Source organism: Danio rerio, chromosome 20 (genome assembly GCF_052040795.2).
Source record: "Danio rerio strain M-AB ecotype USA chromosome 20, GRCz13ab, whole genome shotgun sequence".
Taxonomy (NCBI): domain Eukaryota; kingdom Metazoa; phylum Chordata; class Actinopteri; order Cypriniformes; family Danionidae; genus Danio; species Danio rerio.
The window spans coordinates 33,731,180-33,750,947 of record NC_141040.1 but is presented as its reverse complement, the minus strand read 5'-3'; the positions used below and the strand labels follow the sequence as shown (position 1 = coordinate 33,750,947).

Below are 19,768 nucleotides of genomic sequence, written 5' to 3'. Positions count from 1 at the left end.
CTTGAAATTCCAAATAAAACAGTTCTCAATTGCAACATAGCTGTAAGCTAAACTCAGAGAAGAATATATTTCAAACTGAGAGCTGTAAACTTGGAGAAAAAAATCTGAATTGTTAAATAAAAGTCGTAAACCTTACTCCAAGTTGAATGCAAGATGCCTATATATATTACTCTGTGTGTGTGTGTGTGTGTGTGTGTGTGTGTGTGTGTGTGTGTGTGTGTGTGTGTGTGTGTGTGTGTGTGTGTGTGTGTGTGTGTGTGTGTGTGTGTGCACAATTAGTTGATGTAAAGAAATAGTTATTTTTACATATTATTAAGTAAATCAAGAAACTACCAATGGCAATTCTATTTAGCCTATTTTTGGCCCAATAGCCTCCTTAAAGTTGGGCCCCTCGTAATAAAAAGTTTAGGCAGCCCTTATGTGAACTAAACTGACATACAACAAGCGCATCTGGCGTTAATATGATTTTATAACTTGACAGTGGGTTTTTAATGCTGACCCATGCGCAAATGCGCGTCCCTTGCGAAATCAGCCCGTCTCCACATAAACAAATGATGTGATGTTATTCTTCTTTGCATACAGTTAGTTGCTCGGATACTCTTCAGCACGAGGGAGGAATGCGGGGATGTGGGAGGCGCTCACGTGCTGCACATTTGGCCAATGTTGACGCATCGCTTTACAGAGTGACGTCGTCTCATCGACCAATCCGCGTAATTCTTTATGCCTTATAACAAACCCAGCTCGGTTGCTATATAAACGCACTGACAACAAGCTCCCAGCGCAGAGATCCGAAAGAAAGAATCGCATGTCCTGAAATTAACCGCAACATCGGCACATCCACCATGAAGGCAGTCAGTCCGGTGAGGTCCGTCAGGAAACCTGCCTTGTGTTTTTCGGAGCATAATATGGGCATCTCGCGGAGCAACGACCCGCTCAGTCTACTGTACAACATGAATGACTGCTACAGCCGGTTGAAGGAGCTCGTGCCGAGTTTACCGCAGAACCGGAGCGTGAGTAAGATGGAGATCTTGCAGCATGTTATAGACTACATTTTGGACCTTCAGATCGCACTGGACCAGAACCCGCTACAGCAGCAGCAGCAGCAGAGCCTCGGACAGAGCCCTCCAAAAAAGACTGTCAGATCACTGGGAGCTGATATCAGCATCATCTCTTTCCAGGTAAGGCAAGTTTTGTAGCTACTGTAGCTCCACATTTCATACACCGTGCAGTCAAAGTCATTTACAATGGCGTGGAAAATTACATTTTAAATGCTTTAGAAAGGAAATACAGAAATAGCATGACGATTTAATATGAATGCTGCACCGCGATTTACTATTTTCTTGTACAAATGCACACACGTTCATAAAAAATGGCACCTGAGAAATTTTGTTTTTAATGACAAAGAATTGTTATGCTTAAAACGAGACAAATATCTACTAGTGTGGTAATAATAACTGTTTACTTTCTTACCCTATATTGAAGCAGCATTAACCAGCTTGTTTTTGTCTTTTGCTTTCTCAGACAAGTAATTTATCTTCTCGAGTTGATGTATTTTGATTTTATGGGATAGTTCACTTAAAAAATGAAAATGTACACTATTTATTTACCCTCAAGTGGTTCCAAATCTCTATTTCTTTATTCTGTTGAACACATGACGATATTTGGAAGAAAGCTGAAAACATCTAACCATTGACATCAATTGGAAATCAAACGGAAACCAATGATTATCAAAATATCTCCTATTGTGTTCAACAGAAGAAGAAATAACTTAAACAAACTTGAAACAAGCGAATTTGAATTTGCCGTTTTTTTCTTTAAGAAAATGTAGCTAACAGTTACATATTTACACACTGGAAAACCCGAAGAAATATAACTATGAATAACTTCAACTTTAATGTTACACATCACAAAAGCTTGATACATTTTAACACCAACTTGAAATCTAAGTTGTGCTGGCAGCAACACTGACAATCATTGTTTACCTCTGTTAATTAACAGCCCAGTAACCCTCAAAGAGAGATCAACACAGATGACCTCATAGCCCTGTCTCGTTGAAATGGTGAGTTGATTCATCTTCATGCTTTGACAAGCCAAGTTAAACTTTTGCACGTGGGGCAGTTTGCTGTTATACAGTAAGCATACAGTAATTATTTATGCAGTATTAAAAAAATAAGTCATTAAAACAATACTTATTATACTCTACGCTTTGTTTCAAATGTCATTATACATTTCTATCATAATTGCCCCAATTCACTTAGAAAGATGTTTTCTCATGTCGTTTCAAACCTGCTTGACTTTGTTTGATGAACAAATGGTTGAACGACTACAGCAAATGAAAGTCAGAGGTTTGTAGCGATGAGAATTTCAGGATAATAAGAATTCATAGTGTTAGCTATGTAAAGTGCTATCAAATGTAAGTGTGAGATGCTTGCTAGAGTCCGCCATCTGGAGCTGTATGGTATTGCCCGGTATTTCGCTTGTTTGGTTAAAAGTCCGAAAAAAACGTCCTGTGGCTTCCTCCCTGGCGCCAGTCTGTCCGGATCTCTGTCCTTTTGCCTTCTCTAAACACGCCTCTCTCTCTCTCTCTCTCTCTCTCTCACAATCTCTTGCAGGTGTTTCGGTCGTGGAGCAAAAACAGAGGCTTTTTGTGTTTTTTTTTTGTCCCGTGTCATTCTCCTGGACTTCGTCTTGAATGACAAAGGATTTTCCTCAAACGGACAAAAAAAAGATTCTGACTTAGTTGTATATGGACTTTCCTATTTTTTCTTCCAAAGGAAGATTAAAAGAGACTGAAGGAAAATACTAATTACGCAAGCAATCCTAGAAAGATGTTTTTGTTCTTTTGTGTTGTAAAGAAATTGAGCAAAAACGCTCTATTGTTTTCTCTTTCTGCTGAAAATGTGATGTTTATAATATTACAGAAATTTTTATAATTATAACGTAAATGGCACTTTTATACTGTACATAATTAAATGCGAAGTATGAAGCCAGTGTCTTTGTCTGAACAACTGTTACAGATGCAATGTTTTTTGTTGTATTTTTTTGTTTTTGCATATACATAAAGCTTATTAACTTATTACCGTTCAGTGGCTTTGTTGCTGCTCTCTTGTCTTTGTGTTTTAAAGACTAGTTTTCAGAGTATGAAGGGCTTGTGGTGGTCTAACCTCAAATAAAACCAATACAAGCCAATACAAAAGTTAAACAAGGGTTATATGTAGGGTTTTTCATATGTTTTTCACTGTGTAGTCGTTTCATAAGGAACAAAAGTTTAAAGTATAATTCTGTAATGATTTAAAATTGGTCCACCAGATGTTTCTATGTGCTGTATGTAAGTTGTCCACCATATTGGAAGTCAAAGCCAGTCTTTGAACACAACAGCTTGTCTGTGGTCATTCAATTGTAGATAAGCATGTAAGAATATTTAGTAGGGCTGCACATTATATTTTTCCACATCAATATTGCAATGAATGTATCAATCTGCAATGTGGAGTTGGGATTTTCCACAGTTGTAAACGTGTAATTTGTGGATTCGCTGCAAAATTGAACTAAAGTTGACCATCATGTTTATCATTTGCATTTGTTTTTAAGGCCTGTGAGCATTTTTAACCCAGTTTAAAACATTCAAAACAGGCGAGAATTTGAATGCTTATTACTTTAGGAAGGCTTAATTGCATTTATGTGTTTCTACAATGTAAACTATACAATGAGATTTACAATTACATGTGTTTATCGTTATTTTGCCTGCTAAACAACTAGAAAACCTTAAAATTCTGCGCATTTCATTTGCATCTTTGCTCCACAATTTTATCAATGCTAGTTTTCTAGATTTGGTTTATTATATTTCATGCAGATGCACTAAACTGCAAAATCATCCCAGTCAACCATTTTCAAATAGAGACATTCATTTTTTTTATCTAGTGAAAGTATACTCAATATCGCAATATATATTGCTGAAAAATTAAATATTTCAATATCAGTTATTTCCAATATTGTGCAGCCCTAAAATATGCACTGTTTTCATATCTTTGCTTCCATTCCTTAATCATCAGCCTGTGTATCAGACTTCATCAAAACAGTTACTCAATATTGTCATGAAAGTATGACCACAAAAATGTTTGCGTGTAGAGTGGGCTCAGATATTGTTGATAGATCCTGTTTTTTTGCCTTCTGAGTCACTAATTCACACACTGAAAGGACACTCGTATGTGTTCTGGGTGTGGGATATAATTGTAATGCATGAGCTACTGGTGCCACCCGTCTGTAATTCATGGTACTAAAATAAATTTGCTCTTAGCAAACCTCTCGTGGGAACACAAGCGTGTACAGAGAAGAAGAATGTTTATTTCAAACAAAGACTCAAGAAACATGACTACTGTCAGGTTTATTCCATTCCATGTTGAAGACGAGCACCACAAAACATGCTTTACTTTTCAAGACAGCTGTCAATAGTGCTAGACTAACATCCAGAGGCATGCAGTTTCTACTGACTAATTTAGCAGCCTGACACAAGCTTGTCACTGCTTATATAATACTGTAGCTACAGCACGATGATCGCATGCAGGACAACTCGGTACAACACATTTCCTAGCCAGATCAAAAGGTTTAGGTTGCTTCACCACGACATCAAACAATTGAACATTGGGGGACACCACTACAACACTGATTTCCAAAGCCATACAACTGATGACTAATAAGTTATTAAGCTACTAACACTGATTAGAAACTCCACAAATATTTAACTTTACGATGGTGAACTTCAGAAAGGAGGTTAAGTCAAAACTCTAGTTAGGGAAACTCTTTTTGTTTCAGAATAGGAGATATGTCACAGCTGAGAAAGTGGGGTAAGTCAAGCCCATATCTAAGTCTTTCAGGTTTGACATACCTCCCATTTTAAAACTAAAAAAACGAAGTTTCGCACATTTTAGGTTTAACAAAGTAAGTAACCTCCCTTGAAATAGACCTCTGAAGAGAATGAAAAGCACTTTAATAACACTTAACATGTGGAAATGTCACAATAACCACCATTACATTTATTTAAGCATTCCACCGAGCATGCACTGACACCACAGAACATCAACCAGCTAGGACCAGAAGGCAATAGATCCAGATCTAGTCAACTACAGGATACTTTCTCGCTCCTCTCCGAAGGTGACGGTTTCAGAGGAAACTTTAAGGATCTCAGGAGGATCTCCAGGGTTTAGGCCCCTCTTCAGATGCACCACGCGGACATTTTCATTCTGGGTGGTTGCGGAGGTGGTGCTGGTTCCAGGATTTATGATGACATCGCTTCCAGTGGTGGTGGAGGTGGTGTTTGAGCTATCTGACGGTTGGCGAATGTGGTTTCCTTGTTGGGCGTTAGTGTTGTTATTGAGGGTGGTGTTGCTGGGTGTCCGGTTGAGGTTGTAGCTCTTGGAGGAAGGCCAGCTTTCTTCAGGGCTGCTGGCCAGAAGACTGCACTGGTCCTCTGAGCAGATGGACATGCGGGCGATAGTTGGGTCTTGGAGGCCACTCAGACTATTCGGCAGGCCTCGCTTTCGGGCCGAGTTCTCCTCGTCCAGCTCGATCAGGTTAGCCCTCTCTGATTGTGACAGATCAGCCTCTTCGTCTTGTAGCGAATGGTTAGGTGAGCTTTCGTTGGAGCGGACACCAGAGTCAGAGGAATCCTTCTTATCCGAAAGGTAATCTTTACCTTTGGTCAAAGATCGATCTCCGCCATCTGAGGCTTTGGCTTCAGGTTTCTTTCCATCTTTAAGCAGAGGGGCATTATCAGACTCTTCGGATTCTTCATCATCACTGGTCAGTTTCTGGTAACGTGAGCCTCCACCAGCCTTCAACTTCAGATCAGCTCCCTGAAAGAGGCTCACCTTGTCTCCAGATGTTTTGCGTCCCAAAAGGGACTTTGATGACCCATGGTCAACCTTCTCATCCTCTTCTGTTATGGGATCTAAAGTAGCAGCATCTGCTGAGGCGTAATCTGTGTTATCGCTTCCAGACTTGGTGCTCCCTCGTTTGGAAACAGATTTGCGCCCATCCTGGTCATTTCCATCCTTCTTCTTGTCCTCAGAGCTGGAGTGCATTAGCTGGCTAACAAAAGGTGGCACCGGTTTTTCCATTCCTAACTCAAGCTGAGACATGGAGGCGATATAATCTTCATAGGCATTGCGGTACTCTGCCTGCTGCTTGTCTGTTAGCTTGCAAATTTCATTGGAGGACTCTTGAGAGTTAAGACTTGACATGCTTGGTGTACGGTGAGTAGTACCCTATAAAGGACAAAAGATGTTGAGACAATTGTCTGAAACCTAAAGGCTTGCAAGAGCCTGTAAAGTAACGCTTACCATCCATGTAGCATTGACATGTCTAGGAGGCTCCTCTAAACCCACGTTACTGAGCTCTTCAAAGCTGAGGTTAAAATTGTACATGGGTGAGGTGTCCGTGTTTCCAGCTACTCCTTGAGCGGCTGCTCCAGCATGTCTGCAAGGCTCCACATGGCCAACCGTAATGCTGCCCTGCTCACTAGGTGCCTCCTCATGCAGGACCTGGTTCTCCACATGACGCATCTCCAGCACCTGCACAATATAAACTCCATTACACCAGTTTTGAAACCCAGTGTTGACTGTACTGTCACTTGCATTGTCTTAAAGTTATGACATTACATTTGATTATGTGTATGGATTTTATCTTACAAAACTGTAAACATTTGGTTTTGTCTTAGATTTAGTTAATATTTTTAGTGATGGAGGCACTAAATTATAATTGTTTTTTCTGCAAGGGTCAATAAAAATGTTGGGAAAGGCATTCAGAAAGCTAAACTATTGAGTAGCGCTTGCACGACTACTGGTTTCTGCTAATCGATTTCTTTTCAAAACAATACTCGAGTTACTTGACTATCCGTAGTTCGAGCTACTAGTTAAAAAGACACAAAGAAATCCTTTTCAATACATTTTTATTAATTCATAGCCGAATGCATTGATTTCATAGCGCTAACATAAAATGTCAAAACATTATATTACTTTTTTATATTACAGAGTAATATAAAAATAAAAAGCTGCACGCAACATTGTCATTTAACATCTGCGTCATAAGCTTGCAGTATATGCAAAGCAAACTCATGTTCATCCTGTAATACGTTAAGTTATTAAAGTAACTTTATTATTTTTCAGCCGTAATAAGAACTAAGTGAAACTTAATTGTTAAACCAGTTCGGAAAGATAAAAATAGTTCTTGTCAACAATACAGCTGACCCGCAAAAAGAAAAAATAGCCTAAATTAATAAATAATGCATAAATAAAAAGTTTAAATTGAAAATACTTAAATAAATATTTATAATAAAAAAAAAGTTAGGCTAATTATTGCATTTTAATAAATTTTAATTATACATTTAATGTAGGCTATAGAAAGTAAAAGTAGTCACACCCGAAACCTAAAATGCGTCCCGAAAAGTCATACTCATAACGCAGTATTCATAAAACTAATTAAAAGATGAATAAAATTATTCTGAGCTAGGCTAAATCTCATTCCATCATTTAATTTCTGCTACGTTTTAACAGTTACTAAAATAACAAAATAAACGAATATATATTCTTCAACCGGCCTGAAGATTATGCAAACGATCATGTGCGCGCAAGTAATTGTCTGTTATACAACAAGTAGTCTGATTTAAAAAATAACTCTAATATTTAAGTTTCCAGCAGTGATAACAAGAATCAAAATTATTTTGGTTCAGAAATAAAATAGTTCAACAAGCAACAATTTGTCGTTTTGATTTTATTTATGGTAAATGCACGTTCGAGTAGTCGATTGCTTCTGAGAGCGTCGACTAGTGGTTGAAGTAGTCGATCGCTCGACTAGTCGACTAGTCTTTGCAAGCCCTACTACTGAGAAAGTCTATAAATCAGAGACACTACTTACTGATGTCCTGAAAAGTTGCCAATCTCCAAAATTCATGTTCATCTCTTTCTTCAGCTCATCAATGTTGCACTGAGACAGAACTCGGCCATTTATGTTAGCCTGAAAAAAAAAAATCACAAAACCACAAGATGTAGAGTAAAACAACCTAATGTATTTTTCTTTTTTAATGTACTAAAAACAAATACCTTCTTAATGGTGGCTGTATACTGAGAAATCAGGTTCTGATCGATACCGTCGATAAGTTTGACACGCTCACAGATGACATCTGTGCTCATCGAGCTGAGCAGAATTGATGGCGTGCCTGAGACCACCGAAGCTGAGCCCTGGTACACAACACACAGACACGTTAATGATCTAGATTCACAGCAGTGTGTGTATATCAAGCATCTCTGAAGCCGTGAAGACCATAAGAAATAAACCATGCAGAAAACAGTAGTAAGGGGTTGCAAAAGGTCTTGAAGAAACGTTCAAGGATAGAAGAAGGGGTAGAGAAGAGGAGAATATGCGATTCATTTTGAATCCATTGCTGTCAGCAGGATGAAGAAGCTGGAGCAAATTACGAGTGATATGAGGGCAAGAAAAAAGTTTGCGATACAAATAGTGGCACTGAGTGCTGGAGAGTCACATCTAACACCACACTTAACATTAAGCATTATGTAGCTTTCAAATAGCTACGTCTAATTATAACAAAACCAAAAACTGTGACCTATACTATGGAGACTATAAATACAGATCTTTGTTAAGGGAAAGTCAGAGTGGCACCTGGGTTCTATACCTTTTAAGTTTTCTGACAGAAAGCTTAAGAAGTTTAGCATCCAGGCCACGCTGTGTGAGAAGCTTGTTGTTTCAATGGCTTTTGTGCAACCATTGAAACACCCACAACATCACAACTGAAAGGGCATAGAAACAGATAGGATTGCTTTCATTTTTTATAAGGACGAAAGCTTGAAAGATCTAGAGGACAGTAAGAATTCTGGGGAAGGAGAAAGACTGCTTAAAGTTAATTTCTATTTTTGAATGAAATATAACAGTGTTTATAAAAAACTATTAACCATGCCTTCATTTTCTTTTCGGCTTAGTCCCTTTAAATATTAATTAATGAACACAATATATTTTTTATTCATCAAAAAAATCCATTACTTTTCTAGATAATGTGTTACTAAATAGAAGGTGACCAGCCTTTCACTCAAACAACAAGTCTGGTGCAACACTTACTTGTTTAAGAATATATTTAAAGGGATAGTTCACCTCAAAATGAAACTCTCATTCTCCAATTGTTCCAGATCTGTTTGAATTTCTTTATCTTTTCTTTTTTTTTGCAGAACGCAAAAGATATTTTGAAGAATGCTTAAAACTGGAAGCCACTGACTTCTAAAGTACTTTCTATTCCTACTATGGACATCAATGGCTTCTGCTTCCCAACATTCTTCAAAAAAGCTTCTTTTGTGTTCGACAACCCAGTAGGCACAGGACATCAACATGACGTCTGATTGATGTTGTACCCCAATACCATGGGATGCTGCATTTTATTTGGAAATGAAAATCAGGTTGACGTCAGAACCCAACATCAGTCAGATGTCAATGTCCAACGTCGGACAGACATTGCATTTTGGATGCTTTGGTAACGTCTAACAATGTTACAGCTTGACATTGTGTGGACATTACCAATATGACATCTATCAGACGTTGTATTTTGGTTGCCATACTTGACGAATAAATGTCAGTATTTGACGCTAATATGACGTTGGTTTAAGATGTTGGCTCAATGTTGGATTTTGGTCACTTTCCAACCCAACCTAAAATCAACCAAATATCAAAGTAATTTCACGTCGTTACTGGACGTCAAATTAACGTTGTGCTTACTGGCAACCTAAATCTAACCTAATATTAATGACGTTGTGTATCTGCTGGGAAGAAATAAACTTAAAAGTCTGTGTGAAATCAATGTGTACAATGTTTATTTTGTTAACGCACTTAGTTATTCTTTAGTTTAACAATTAATCTGCAAGTTAATACACTGAAAAAAATAGTTTGTTTTGGTAATCTTTAATCAAATCTCACCAATTGCTTCTGTGTTTGGAGTGTCTGTCTTTCTCTGATGACGTCAGTTTGACGAATTCAGCCACAATATTCTTAACCACACCCCTCTTACTGTTAGTTTGCTATGAGGGAATGATGCACAAAAATCCACGTCCCTACTCAGTACTTGATTTTAGTTGCAACACACTGACATAAAAGCCTCAGCAACTTCTAGTTCAAGCTTACTTTATGGTTTGGAACCACCTGAGGGTGAGTAAACTCTCATTAAATATTAATTTTTGAGTGAACTGTCCCTTTAACTCAAATACATATCATAATTAACAAAGGCTATTGTACGTTCTGACTTTTAAATCACTCTATACTATTATACTATGTAGAGTTAATTAATTCCTCCTTCCCCACTGTGAGAGATTTTTTTGTCTTCTATCTAGTGCATGCAGGATGTGAGTGTTCAAAGTTCTGGAAAGTGTTAGTGTGCGTTTGCGAAGGCAGCATCAGCAGAGCAGCAGAACTTAAGCTGAGTCTAGAAGGATTCAGTACCTGCTTCTTTTTCAAAGACGGTACTTTACCCTGCTTGAGGAGAGAGAGGAGAGGCAAAGAGACAAAGGGGGTGGAAATGGTGAGGGAACCACATTCATGTTGATGAAAGAAAGAAAGAAAGAGGGAGAGAAAGTTTAAACAGGGAGCAAATGAGTCTTTCTGTACAGCATGTGGGAACTGGTGGACTGTGAAAGCCTCCGGTGAACATTAAGGCAGCTGGTGCTTGACGTCACTAGTGCAATGCATGTTTGAACACTGGATTGTTGCTTCTGTTATCACACAAATACAGCTTCAAATGCTAGATACTATCTTTAAAGCACTTTCTACAAATAGGGATCACTTTCTACAAATAGGGATCATTGTGCTAATGATTAATTGTGTCAAGTTGTTTTAAATAACTTTTAATGTCTTTCTAAAACTATTTTATGTTTTAATTTTCTTTGCTTTTTTGGTTCATTTTTAACCTTGATTCTTGTAATATTCACATTGAAGCCTATCTGAAATGTATCCATTCGCTACAATCAAACGATCAATCGTTTTGACAGAATTACTGAGGATTAGAGCTGCATGATATTGAAAAAAGCTGATATTGATATATTTTTTGCGATAAATACTGCGATATAAATACAGTTTCAGAGGATGGTTTGAATAGCACTATTTGATGGTTTTCTGTGGAGTCATCGAGAGGCATCTTTTTTGAATGATTGAACGGGCACGAGCATTGTGCGAGATGCCTATGCACCCTGTGTGCCTTGCGTTTTTCCCCGTGCGCTCGCAGTTGAAAAAAAGTCAACTCTGAGCGGAAAAAAGCATGTTACATCAGTCTTTTTCAGTCGCCAATCAAATGAAAGCAGAGGTGAGGTTTCCGTTGAGGTGCCTGCACTATTTGTGCTATCAAGACAACTACGGAGACTTTTGAAGATGGAGGACGCATGGATGGATGGACGCATTTGGTGTGATCGGCCCCTAAGAAGAAAAAAAGAAGCACGGTGCATTTTTTTATGTCACTTGGTAACGTCTGAATCAGCTGCGTAATGTGCACGAGTGTTGCTGTTGATATTAACATAATTGAAATATTTAATAATATTGTGAAATAATATTGTGCTCCGCATAAACAGTAATCACTAGTCTCTCTTCTATCTTTAGAAGTCTCTGTAGACATTTTGACAACACAAACAATGCTGTCACCTCAACGGAAACCCGCCTCTGGAACGGCAAAAATGCGAGGCGCAGCAGTGGGTTAAAACGCAAGGCGCGCAGGGTGCATAAGCAGTCGCGGCCGCTAGTACATCATTCAAAAAAGGCTCCTCTTAACAAAAAAAAGCACATTTGATGTGATCGGTCACTTACTGTTTTTTATTTTTTTGTTTTTTTCTAGTACAAATATCAAAAAATAAAATCTTAGACCAAGTAAAAATATTGTTTCGTTTTCATCGTCAGAAAAAATGTCAAAATTAAGAGATTTTTTTTTTTGTTTGTTTTAAGGAAATGCCAATGTGGCAAGTGAAATAATCTTGGTTTTGTTTTAAAATGTAGATATTTGGACTAGAAACAAGATTTAAAAATTGTTGTTTGTTTTTGTTTTTCTCATACAGTGATTAAATTAATTTCTGTAGCTCCTGCTCCTCAATTATAATTCAAACTGGACATTGCATGTCTTTGCAATTTGACTATTGCAGATGCACACATTGCGATATCAATGCTAAAACTATATATAGTGCAGCCCTGCTGAGAACCAGCGACCTTCTTGCTGTGAGCGAACAGGCTACCCACTGCGCCACTGTGCAGCCCTTATTACAATTAAAAGAAATGAAATGTTGGAGCGGCAACATGCAAAAGTGAATGCATGTACCATTTTATTTATTTGATAAATAGAGCTTTTATTTAATTATATGAAATAATATAGAATAATACATTTTAACTTGTGAGCTTATATTAGGGACAAAGATTATTTCAGAGGGGACATGAAACATTTTGATCAATGTAAAATTTCTGACCCTCCTCAAACAAGGTTTTATAGCCATTTTAAGCTACAAAACAATGAAACAGTTTTGATATGAAAACACCAGATTTGCACGTATTGTACCCTATTTGCACAAAGATTTCACATCACATATATAACTCGAACAAAAAGTATAAAGTTAATTTAGAGCAACAACCTAAAACCATAATGACACACAAGACAAGAGGGAAGAAGAAACTTTAAATTGATGTTTAGAATAGCAAACACCTGCAGAGCAAAAATTAAACATTAGCTGTAGAAGAAAAGTATGTCAGCATGTGGAAACCCTAGCAAGGCTAGCGCTGTGCTATTATCTAAAAAAGCATGAAGTCTATCAGCTTTTGTTCATGACTAGTACTTACAAGTCCACTGCTAGGGTCCTTGGGATAGCCAGATTTAATGAATGGACGGTGAAGAACATGAGCAGGGAAGTAGCTGCCAGTGAACTGCCGTGGCAGCTGGTAAAGATGTTGGGGAAAATATGGCTGATAGACCAAATGTGGAGGAAAACAAAAAAATATAAGGAATGACAACATAACAGAAAATCATAAAGAAACATTTGCAGGAACGTTCAGCTCAGTGCAGTCCAAATCAGAAAACTATGTTAATCTATAATTAACTGTATTCAAAATCACAAGCCTTTTCTTTAAGTTTTTAGTTTGTTTGTTTAAGTTACAACAATTTTTTATTAGATTTCCACAATTATAGGCATAAGTACTTGTTCCCAATTTATTCAACATTTGAATTAATATTTTCTAATCTATTTCAATCAATGATCCAAAGATCATTTTGACATTCAAGAGATTTTCTTTCATTATTGAATGTATCAATGTTTTTGAATGAATCACTTGAATGATTGATTCCGTGTTGACATTTTTCGCCACCTACTGGCAGAATTTAGAATTCATTTTTTGAAGCATTAAGTTACTTGCCAAAGATGATTATTTTTAACTTTATTAAAATCACAAGCAAGTTTTTTTGTTTGTTTAAGTTACGTATATTTTTTATTGGATTTCCACAATTATAGGCATAAGTACCATACCTGTCAACCCTCCCGTTTTTCCCGGGATTCTCCTGTATTTTGCAGTTCTATCCCGCTATCATCCCGTAAAAGTATTTTCCCGTATTTCTCCCGCATTTTCAGTCTTTTTCTGAACAGCCGAGCCTCCCTATTTGCAACCCATACCGCCGAACCACCAGGGGTCGCTCCTTACTCTTAAACGTGAGTCTGTTCTGTGCTTTCGCTTTGTTTAGGATTGAAAACACTTATAAATAAATATTAAAAACGGCGCGATTCCCTTTCTTTTTGATTATAGGTGCCGTCGCCCATCCTATACAATCCTCAAAACAGTCATATAATGGTGCATGACTGTCAGCAGTAGTGCTCCATAGTGAAAAAACAGATCCTGTTTCCCAAATGGATTCTGTACACGCTATTTGAAGCGGAGAGAAAGTCTGGCTTTTGGGTGCGTGTTTAAACAGACATACACACATAATTAATAATAATAACATATAAAGATGTCAATTTTGGTGGGGGATTTTTTTTCAAACACAACTAATTTAATCTTAAAAGATGTGTGCATTTTTAAAGTGACACCTCTTATTTATTGTGATAAAAAAAATCTAAATAAATGAGAGATTATCATTCGTTGCTCTAATGTGTAAGTTATACAGTGGAGAAACGGCTAATGAGATTGATAGCTTAATTCTATTTCATTATAATAGCTTTTAATTTAATAAGCTGAACTGTTTGCTAATGTATTTGCTGCTAATGTGTATATATATATATATATATATATATATATATATATATATATATATATATATATATATATATATATATATATATATATATATATATATATATATATATAGGTGTTTGGGGCATCCCTTATTATGGTGGGCATATCCCTTATTTTCACATCCCAATGTTGACAGGTATGATACTTGTTCTTAATTTTTTTTTACATTTTACTTTGTAATGATTATTTTCTAATCTGTTTCAATCAATGATATAAAGATCGTTGGAGATTTTGTTTCATTATTGAATGAATGAGCGTTTTTTAATAAATTGCTTGAATGATTGATTCCATGTTGACAATAAATTTTAGCTATTTGTCACCACCTACAGGCAGAATTTTGAATGAAAAAAATATTTTGAAGCATCAAGTTACTGGCAAAAGATTTTTATTAGATTTCAACAATCATAGGCATAAGTACTTGTCCTCAATTTTATTTACATTTTAATTAATATTTTCTAATCTATTTCGATCAGTGGTCCAAAGATCATTTGATAGAGATTGTGTATTATTATTGAATCGATCAGTGTTTTTCAATGAATTGCTTGAATTATGAACCCTTTTCACATTTCCGGGTTTCTCGGTAGTGGAAGGCATCATAGCTGGGTAAACTTAGAGCAGTGAAAGCGAGAGTACAACAAATAATTTTTTTGCAATAGTACTTGATGAAATAATAAAGGTAAAACTCCACGATGGTGTAATCGAGACTTTCAGAAAAAGGAAAAATTAGTGTGAGAATGATGACGGCAGCCAAAGGAGAGAATAACGTTAAATACACTCTCAGACCCATAGACGCTGCATTAGAAACACCTTGCATAAGCGGTTATTTATTATTATTATTTTTTGTAATTTAACGCAAAGATAATATAATGCATACATAAATACATGTAAATGTTCATACGTTTTTTAGAAGCAGAATATTAAAAACTTTCAAGGATTTAAGATTATGATGAGCGTTAAACGCATCATAGCAGTCTTGTAAAAAGGGTCCATTGATTCCGTGTTGACAATAAATTATAGCTATTTGTCACCACCTACTGGCAGAATTTTGAATTCAATTTTTTGAAGCATCAAGTTACTTGCAAAAGATGATTTACACTATTTTAATCAACACTGTGGACATTAGGGTTGAAATCCAATCTACAAATGTTTATTTAAATACTTTTGCAACTGAAATATCAAAACTGAGCGGTTAAAAGGTCTAAAGACTTAAGCTGTATCATAACTTTACACAGAGATTTGATTTGTCAGCAGTTTTACTAAGAAATCATGTTTGAATCGACATTGCAATCTTTCCACCATTAATCACGGAGCTCTAGAATCCTCTATATGGCAACATGTAAAATAATGAGGTGTCTAAAACATAATCTCTCTCTACAATGTGCACAAACATCATGTAGCCTTCATAAACACCTCATTTTGTTACATCAGGAGGGCTGAACTTAAAAAAACAAAGCAAACGCAAATCAAAATGATGCTGAAATGAAGAAAAACAACCACTGAAACATGAGCACAGGGAGATGAATGAAAAATAGTCTGTGTGGGCATGTGGAAATGTTTGGCACCAGCGCTGGAATATTTGGAGAGGTGTGTGTTGGGCCCAGGGACTTCCCTCATCTCTTAAATGAGCCGATGTGCCTGGTAAAGTTCAGTCTCTAGAACACATCAATCTACACTTGACGCTATTTATCAGTTTTAACTAGATTCGTTTTACCTCAAATGTCCCCCGAAGAGATGGCAATAACGTGATGATAGATTAAAACAAAAACAAGTTTGTCAGAATTTCTCAGTTCAGGCCATCCTGTGTGTTTTATCTATGCAGTGACACTCACCCTATTGTAGAACAGTGAAAATGGTAATATTTGTAAAATATCTAGGGCTGCCTCTTAACAGACTTATTGATTGAAGCCAGAACAGGCTTCGTCGACTAACTTTTTGTTGGTGATTTGGTTGAAAAAGAGTATCCAAAACTTATAAAAACTAAGACTTTTATTTTTTATTTGAAATTTCAATTGAAGGTTTATGCTTAGAGGTAGTTTTAATTGCCCATTAACAGTGTTTCAGTTGACTAGGTTGTTTATTTGTTTTATTAAGGCTATATGCTATAATTATTCAAGAATGTTTTTTTTAATTTAATGTATAATTTTAAGGTTTATCCTTTAGGCTGATTGTGTCTGCCGTTTTCAACATTATTTAACTCAAGTTAAATAGTTAAAGTTTTGCTGTATATTAATTGTGTTTCGTCTTGTTTATTTTTATTTTTGACTTACATAAATATTTATTACCTAAAGAAAGTCTGTTTTTGCCTATTTTGTTTAAGAGTTTGTTTGCATTGTTCATGTGACTGACCGGAAGCTAGGGCTTCACGATAATGGAAGAAATTCACATTGCAATCTTTAGTTTTTCAGCGATATACATTGCGATATGAAATATACTTCACTAGATAGGTTGAATAACTCTTCTTGTGAATAATTCATTATTTCAGAATGATTAGGGTGATTGTATAAGAATGCATCTACATAAATAATTAAGATTCACTTTAATGCACATTTTTTATTTGATGTTTGACGTAATCCCAACTAAAATATGAAAAGAGAGCATGGCATACAGTAACTCTGCCACTTTAAAAAATGTCAATATTTAGTTTTTATCAAAGCTCTAAATTAATTAAAATTACCATTAAACTTGATTGTTAATAGTGAAAATCAAATAAATGAGAGGGAAAAAAGCTTTTGTATTATATTTGTCTGGTAAGTCTCAATAGCAGTTGGACACAAATATTCAAAAAAATAACGAACCCCTGGCAGTCTTCAGTGTAAAATTGTTTGTTAAAGCTACAAATGCTATTGTTTCTTGTGCCTGAATACTTTGAACTCACTTATTAATAAAGGGACTAAGCCGACAAGAAAATGAATGAATGAATGAATATTATTATTATTATTCAGTAGATCTATTTTTAAAAATTTAAAAATACAAACTGAAGACTCAAACTGTTTACCTCAGCATTTGCTATGGTAATTAAATTAATATAATAAATGGGCAATTATTCGACTAATAACTTTACCACTACTGCTCAACTAGAAAAATCTTTAGTTTGAGGCAGCCCTAGAAATACCATTACAATAAAAAAATTTAGAATTTAAGCAGAATTTTCAGAAGTCATTTACTTCAGTTTTCAATGTCAAATGATCCTGCAAAAATCAGCTGATGCCCAAGAACTATTTTTATTTGAAAACAAACCCACATCTGTTACTTTAACTTTTAATCAATTGACTGTTTCCTTGCTGAATAAAGGTATTTATTTCTCTCAAAAGAAATGTTACTGATCATAACATTTTGAACAGTGCTGTGATTCTAAGGCTTTTCCGAACATGTTTTGCTTTATTTAAATGTCATATTTCAGAGTAAAAAAAGATTTCTCTTTGGATGGTGAATGCAGTTTGGTGCACACCAGGAAAGTGGTTTCTAAGGAAGAGCACATTACCATATTTTGACTAAAGATTACATAAATAATCTGAATTATGTAACTTAAAATAATTTTTTCCTTAGAAATAGCATGCAGTGATAAATTATTTTTGGAAGATGTATTGAAGAAAGTGTCACTCACCCTATTGTAGAAGGGGTGTTGTGGTCCAGCCATGCCGCTGAAGTATGCGCTGTGGGGCTGAGGAGAGACTCCTGGCGGATTATACGGGCCGTTGAAAGAGGCAGTCGGGGAGCAGGCCGAGGACTGCTGGCTGTACATTGATATGGGACGGCCCTCCTGCAGAGGCAGTGTGGGATAGGTGACACCAGCCATATTTACCTGTTCCCGGGCAGCACGCACATCTGAGAAGAGTAAAATACATGTTTTTCAACAGGGAACTACTGCAGCAGATATGAATATTAGATTATTACGTAATATGTAGAAGTTTTGCCATTTAAAAAAAAAAATTAAGCTTTTTTATTTTTATTTTTTTAGCAATACACATTTAATAATATTATATTATATTATATTATATTATATTATATTATATTATATTATATTATATTATATTTTATTATATTATATTATATTATATTACATTTTTATCTATAATAAATATGTTTATTGTATATATTTTATTTTTATATTATTATTAATATATAAAACAGTTTATATATTATTAATATATAAACATAAAATGAGTGAAACAAATCAAAATAAATGAACCTAAATTAAAATTTATCAAATAGGATTTGGTTTAATAAAGAAAAAGTTAGCAGTAAATAAAAAAAGAGTATTAAAATTACTATTAATAAAGTAGTACTTTAGTATTTTAATTAATGAAATTAAAACTATGAGAGTAATTCTATTCTATTCTATTCTATTATAAAAACATTCAGTAAAGTTTTTTTATTAGCAATAAACAGCATATTTAAAAATTAATACTATTAAAAATAATCATTAGCTACATTATTTTATATATTATAAATTATAAAATATATAACAAATTTAGATAATGTTTTAAAATATATAATTTATGTAATAAGCAGTAAACATTACTTAAAAAGTACTTTTTTAAAACAAACAATTCAATTTAAATAAAATAAAACTAAAAAAACGTAATTTTAACATTTTATGTCAGATTTACATATATCTGTATTATAAATCACTAAAATGAAACAACTAGTTCAAACTAAGGTCAAACTTTGGATCAAATGTGGTTAATTTTATAATATTATATTAAATATATAATTTATGGCATAAGCAATAAACATTATGTAAAAAAAACTTTAATTTTAAAATTTCTTTTAAAATTAAAGCTACAGTATTCAATTTTAACACATTATGTAAAGCTTATATATTATTTCTGTATTATAAAATGCTAAAATAAAATAAATAAAATATAATAATAATTAATATAATATAATATAATATAATATAATATAATATAATATAATATAATATAATATAATATAATATAATATAATTTAAGTCAAGCAATAAAGCAAAACAACAAAATATTTAATTTATACATATTATCTGAAAATTATATATTATATATGTATTAAAACATAGTAAAATAAAATAAACAAAACAAGCTGAAACTAAAGGCTAATTTGGGATCAAACGTGCTTCTTTTAGCAAGAAGTGTACCTGCAATGATTTCTCTGAGTTTGGGATCTAAATTAACGGTGCACGGGAGGAAAGTTCGGATGTCACGGGCAGCAAGCACCGGAGTACGTGACGAAAGGAAAACCTCAAAGCTACGAACATCCCCATCGATCTCCAGCAAAGGCTCCACATCTTTAGTGGTCGGAATATTCTTGGAGATCCTGCCAAGCAGAAAGTGAACAGACACAGCATGAGAAACAAGAGACAGCATCAACATTTAAAGATTTAAAAAATTATCCGTCACGTTTTTGACTAAAACAATGCAGGTCTTGTGAGAATGACTGGTCTCAACATACATACCCTGGCATAAATTACAGCCAGCTGTGCCAGACTAAACAAAGA

At 35.0% G+C, this 19,768-nt stretch overlaps 2 protein-coding genes across 7 annotated transcripts in view; one reads left to right on the top strand and one right to left on the bottom strand.

Annotated features, from left to right (window-relative positions):
- The first annotated feature begins 780 nt into the window (after nt 1–780).
- Nucleotides 781–3,076, top strand: id2b (inhibitor of DNA binding 2b). Of its 2 annotated transcripts, XM_087296362.1 has the most exons (3): nt 781–1,178; nt 1,999–2,059; nt 2,613–3,076. In XM_087296362.1, the coding sequence occupies exons 1-2, from the start codon at nt 843–845 to the stop codon at nt 2,053–2,055; spliced, it is 393 nt and encodes a 130-aa protein (XP_087152488.1). In that variant the 5' UTR covers nt 781–842; the 3' UTR covers nt 2,056–2,059; nt 2,613–3,076.
- A 1,280-nt stretch (nt 3,077–4,356) lies between these two features.
- kidins220b (kinase D-interacting substrate 220b) overlaps nt 4,357–19,768 on the bottom strand; it is a 39,818-nt gene continuing 24,406 nt past the window's right edge. Inside the window, exons 23-30 of one of the 5 annotated variants that reach the window (XM_087296426.1) lie at nt 19,409–19,587; nt 17,897–18,117; nt 12,853–12,975; nt 10,489–10,521; nt 8,094–8,231; nt 7,909–8,007; nt 6,336–6,566; nt 4,357–6,260 (exon numbers count right to left, since the gene is read on the bottom strand). In XM_087296426.1, the coding sequence (XP_087152552.1) occupies nt 5,118–6,260; nt 6,336–6,566; nt 7,909–8,007; nt 8,094–8,231; nt 10,489–10,521; nt 12,853–12,975; nt 17,897–18,117; nt 19,409–19,587 (2,167 nt within the window). In that variant the 3' untranslated portion in view covers nt 4,357–5,117. 5 annotated transcript variants of the gene reach the window in all.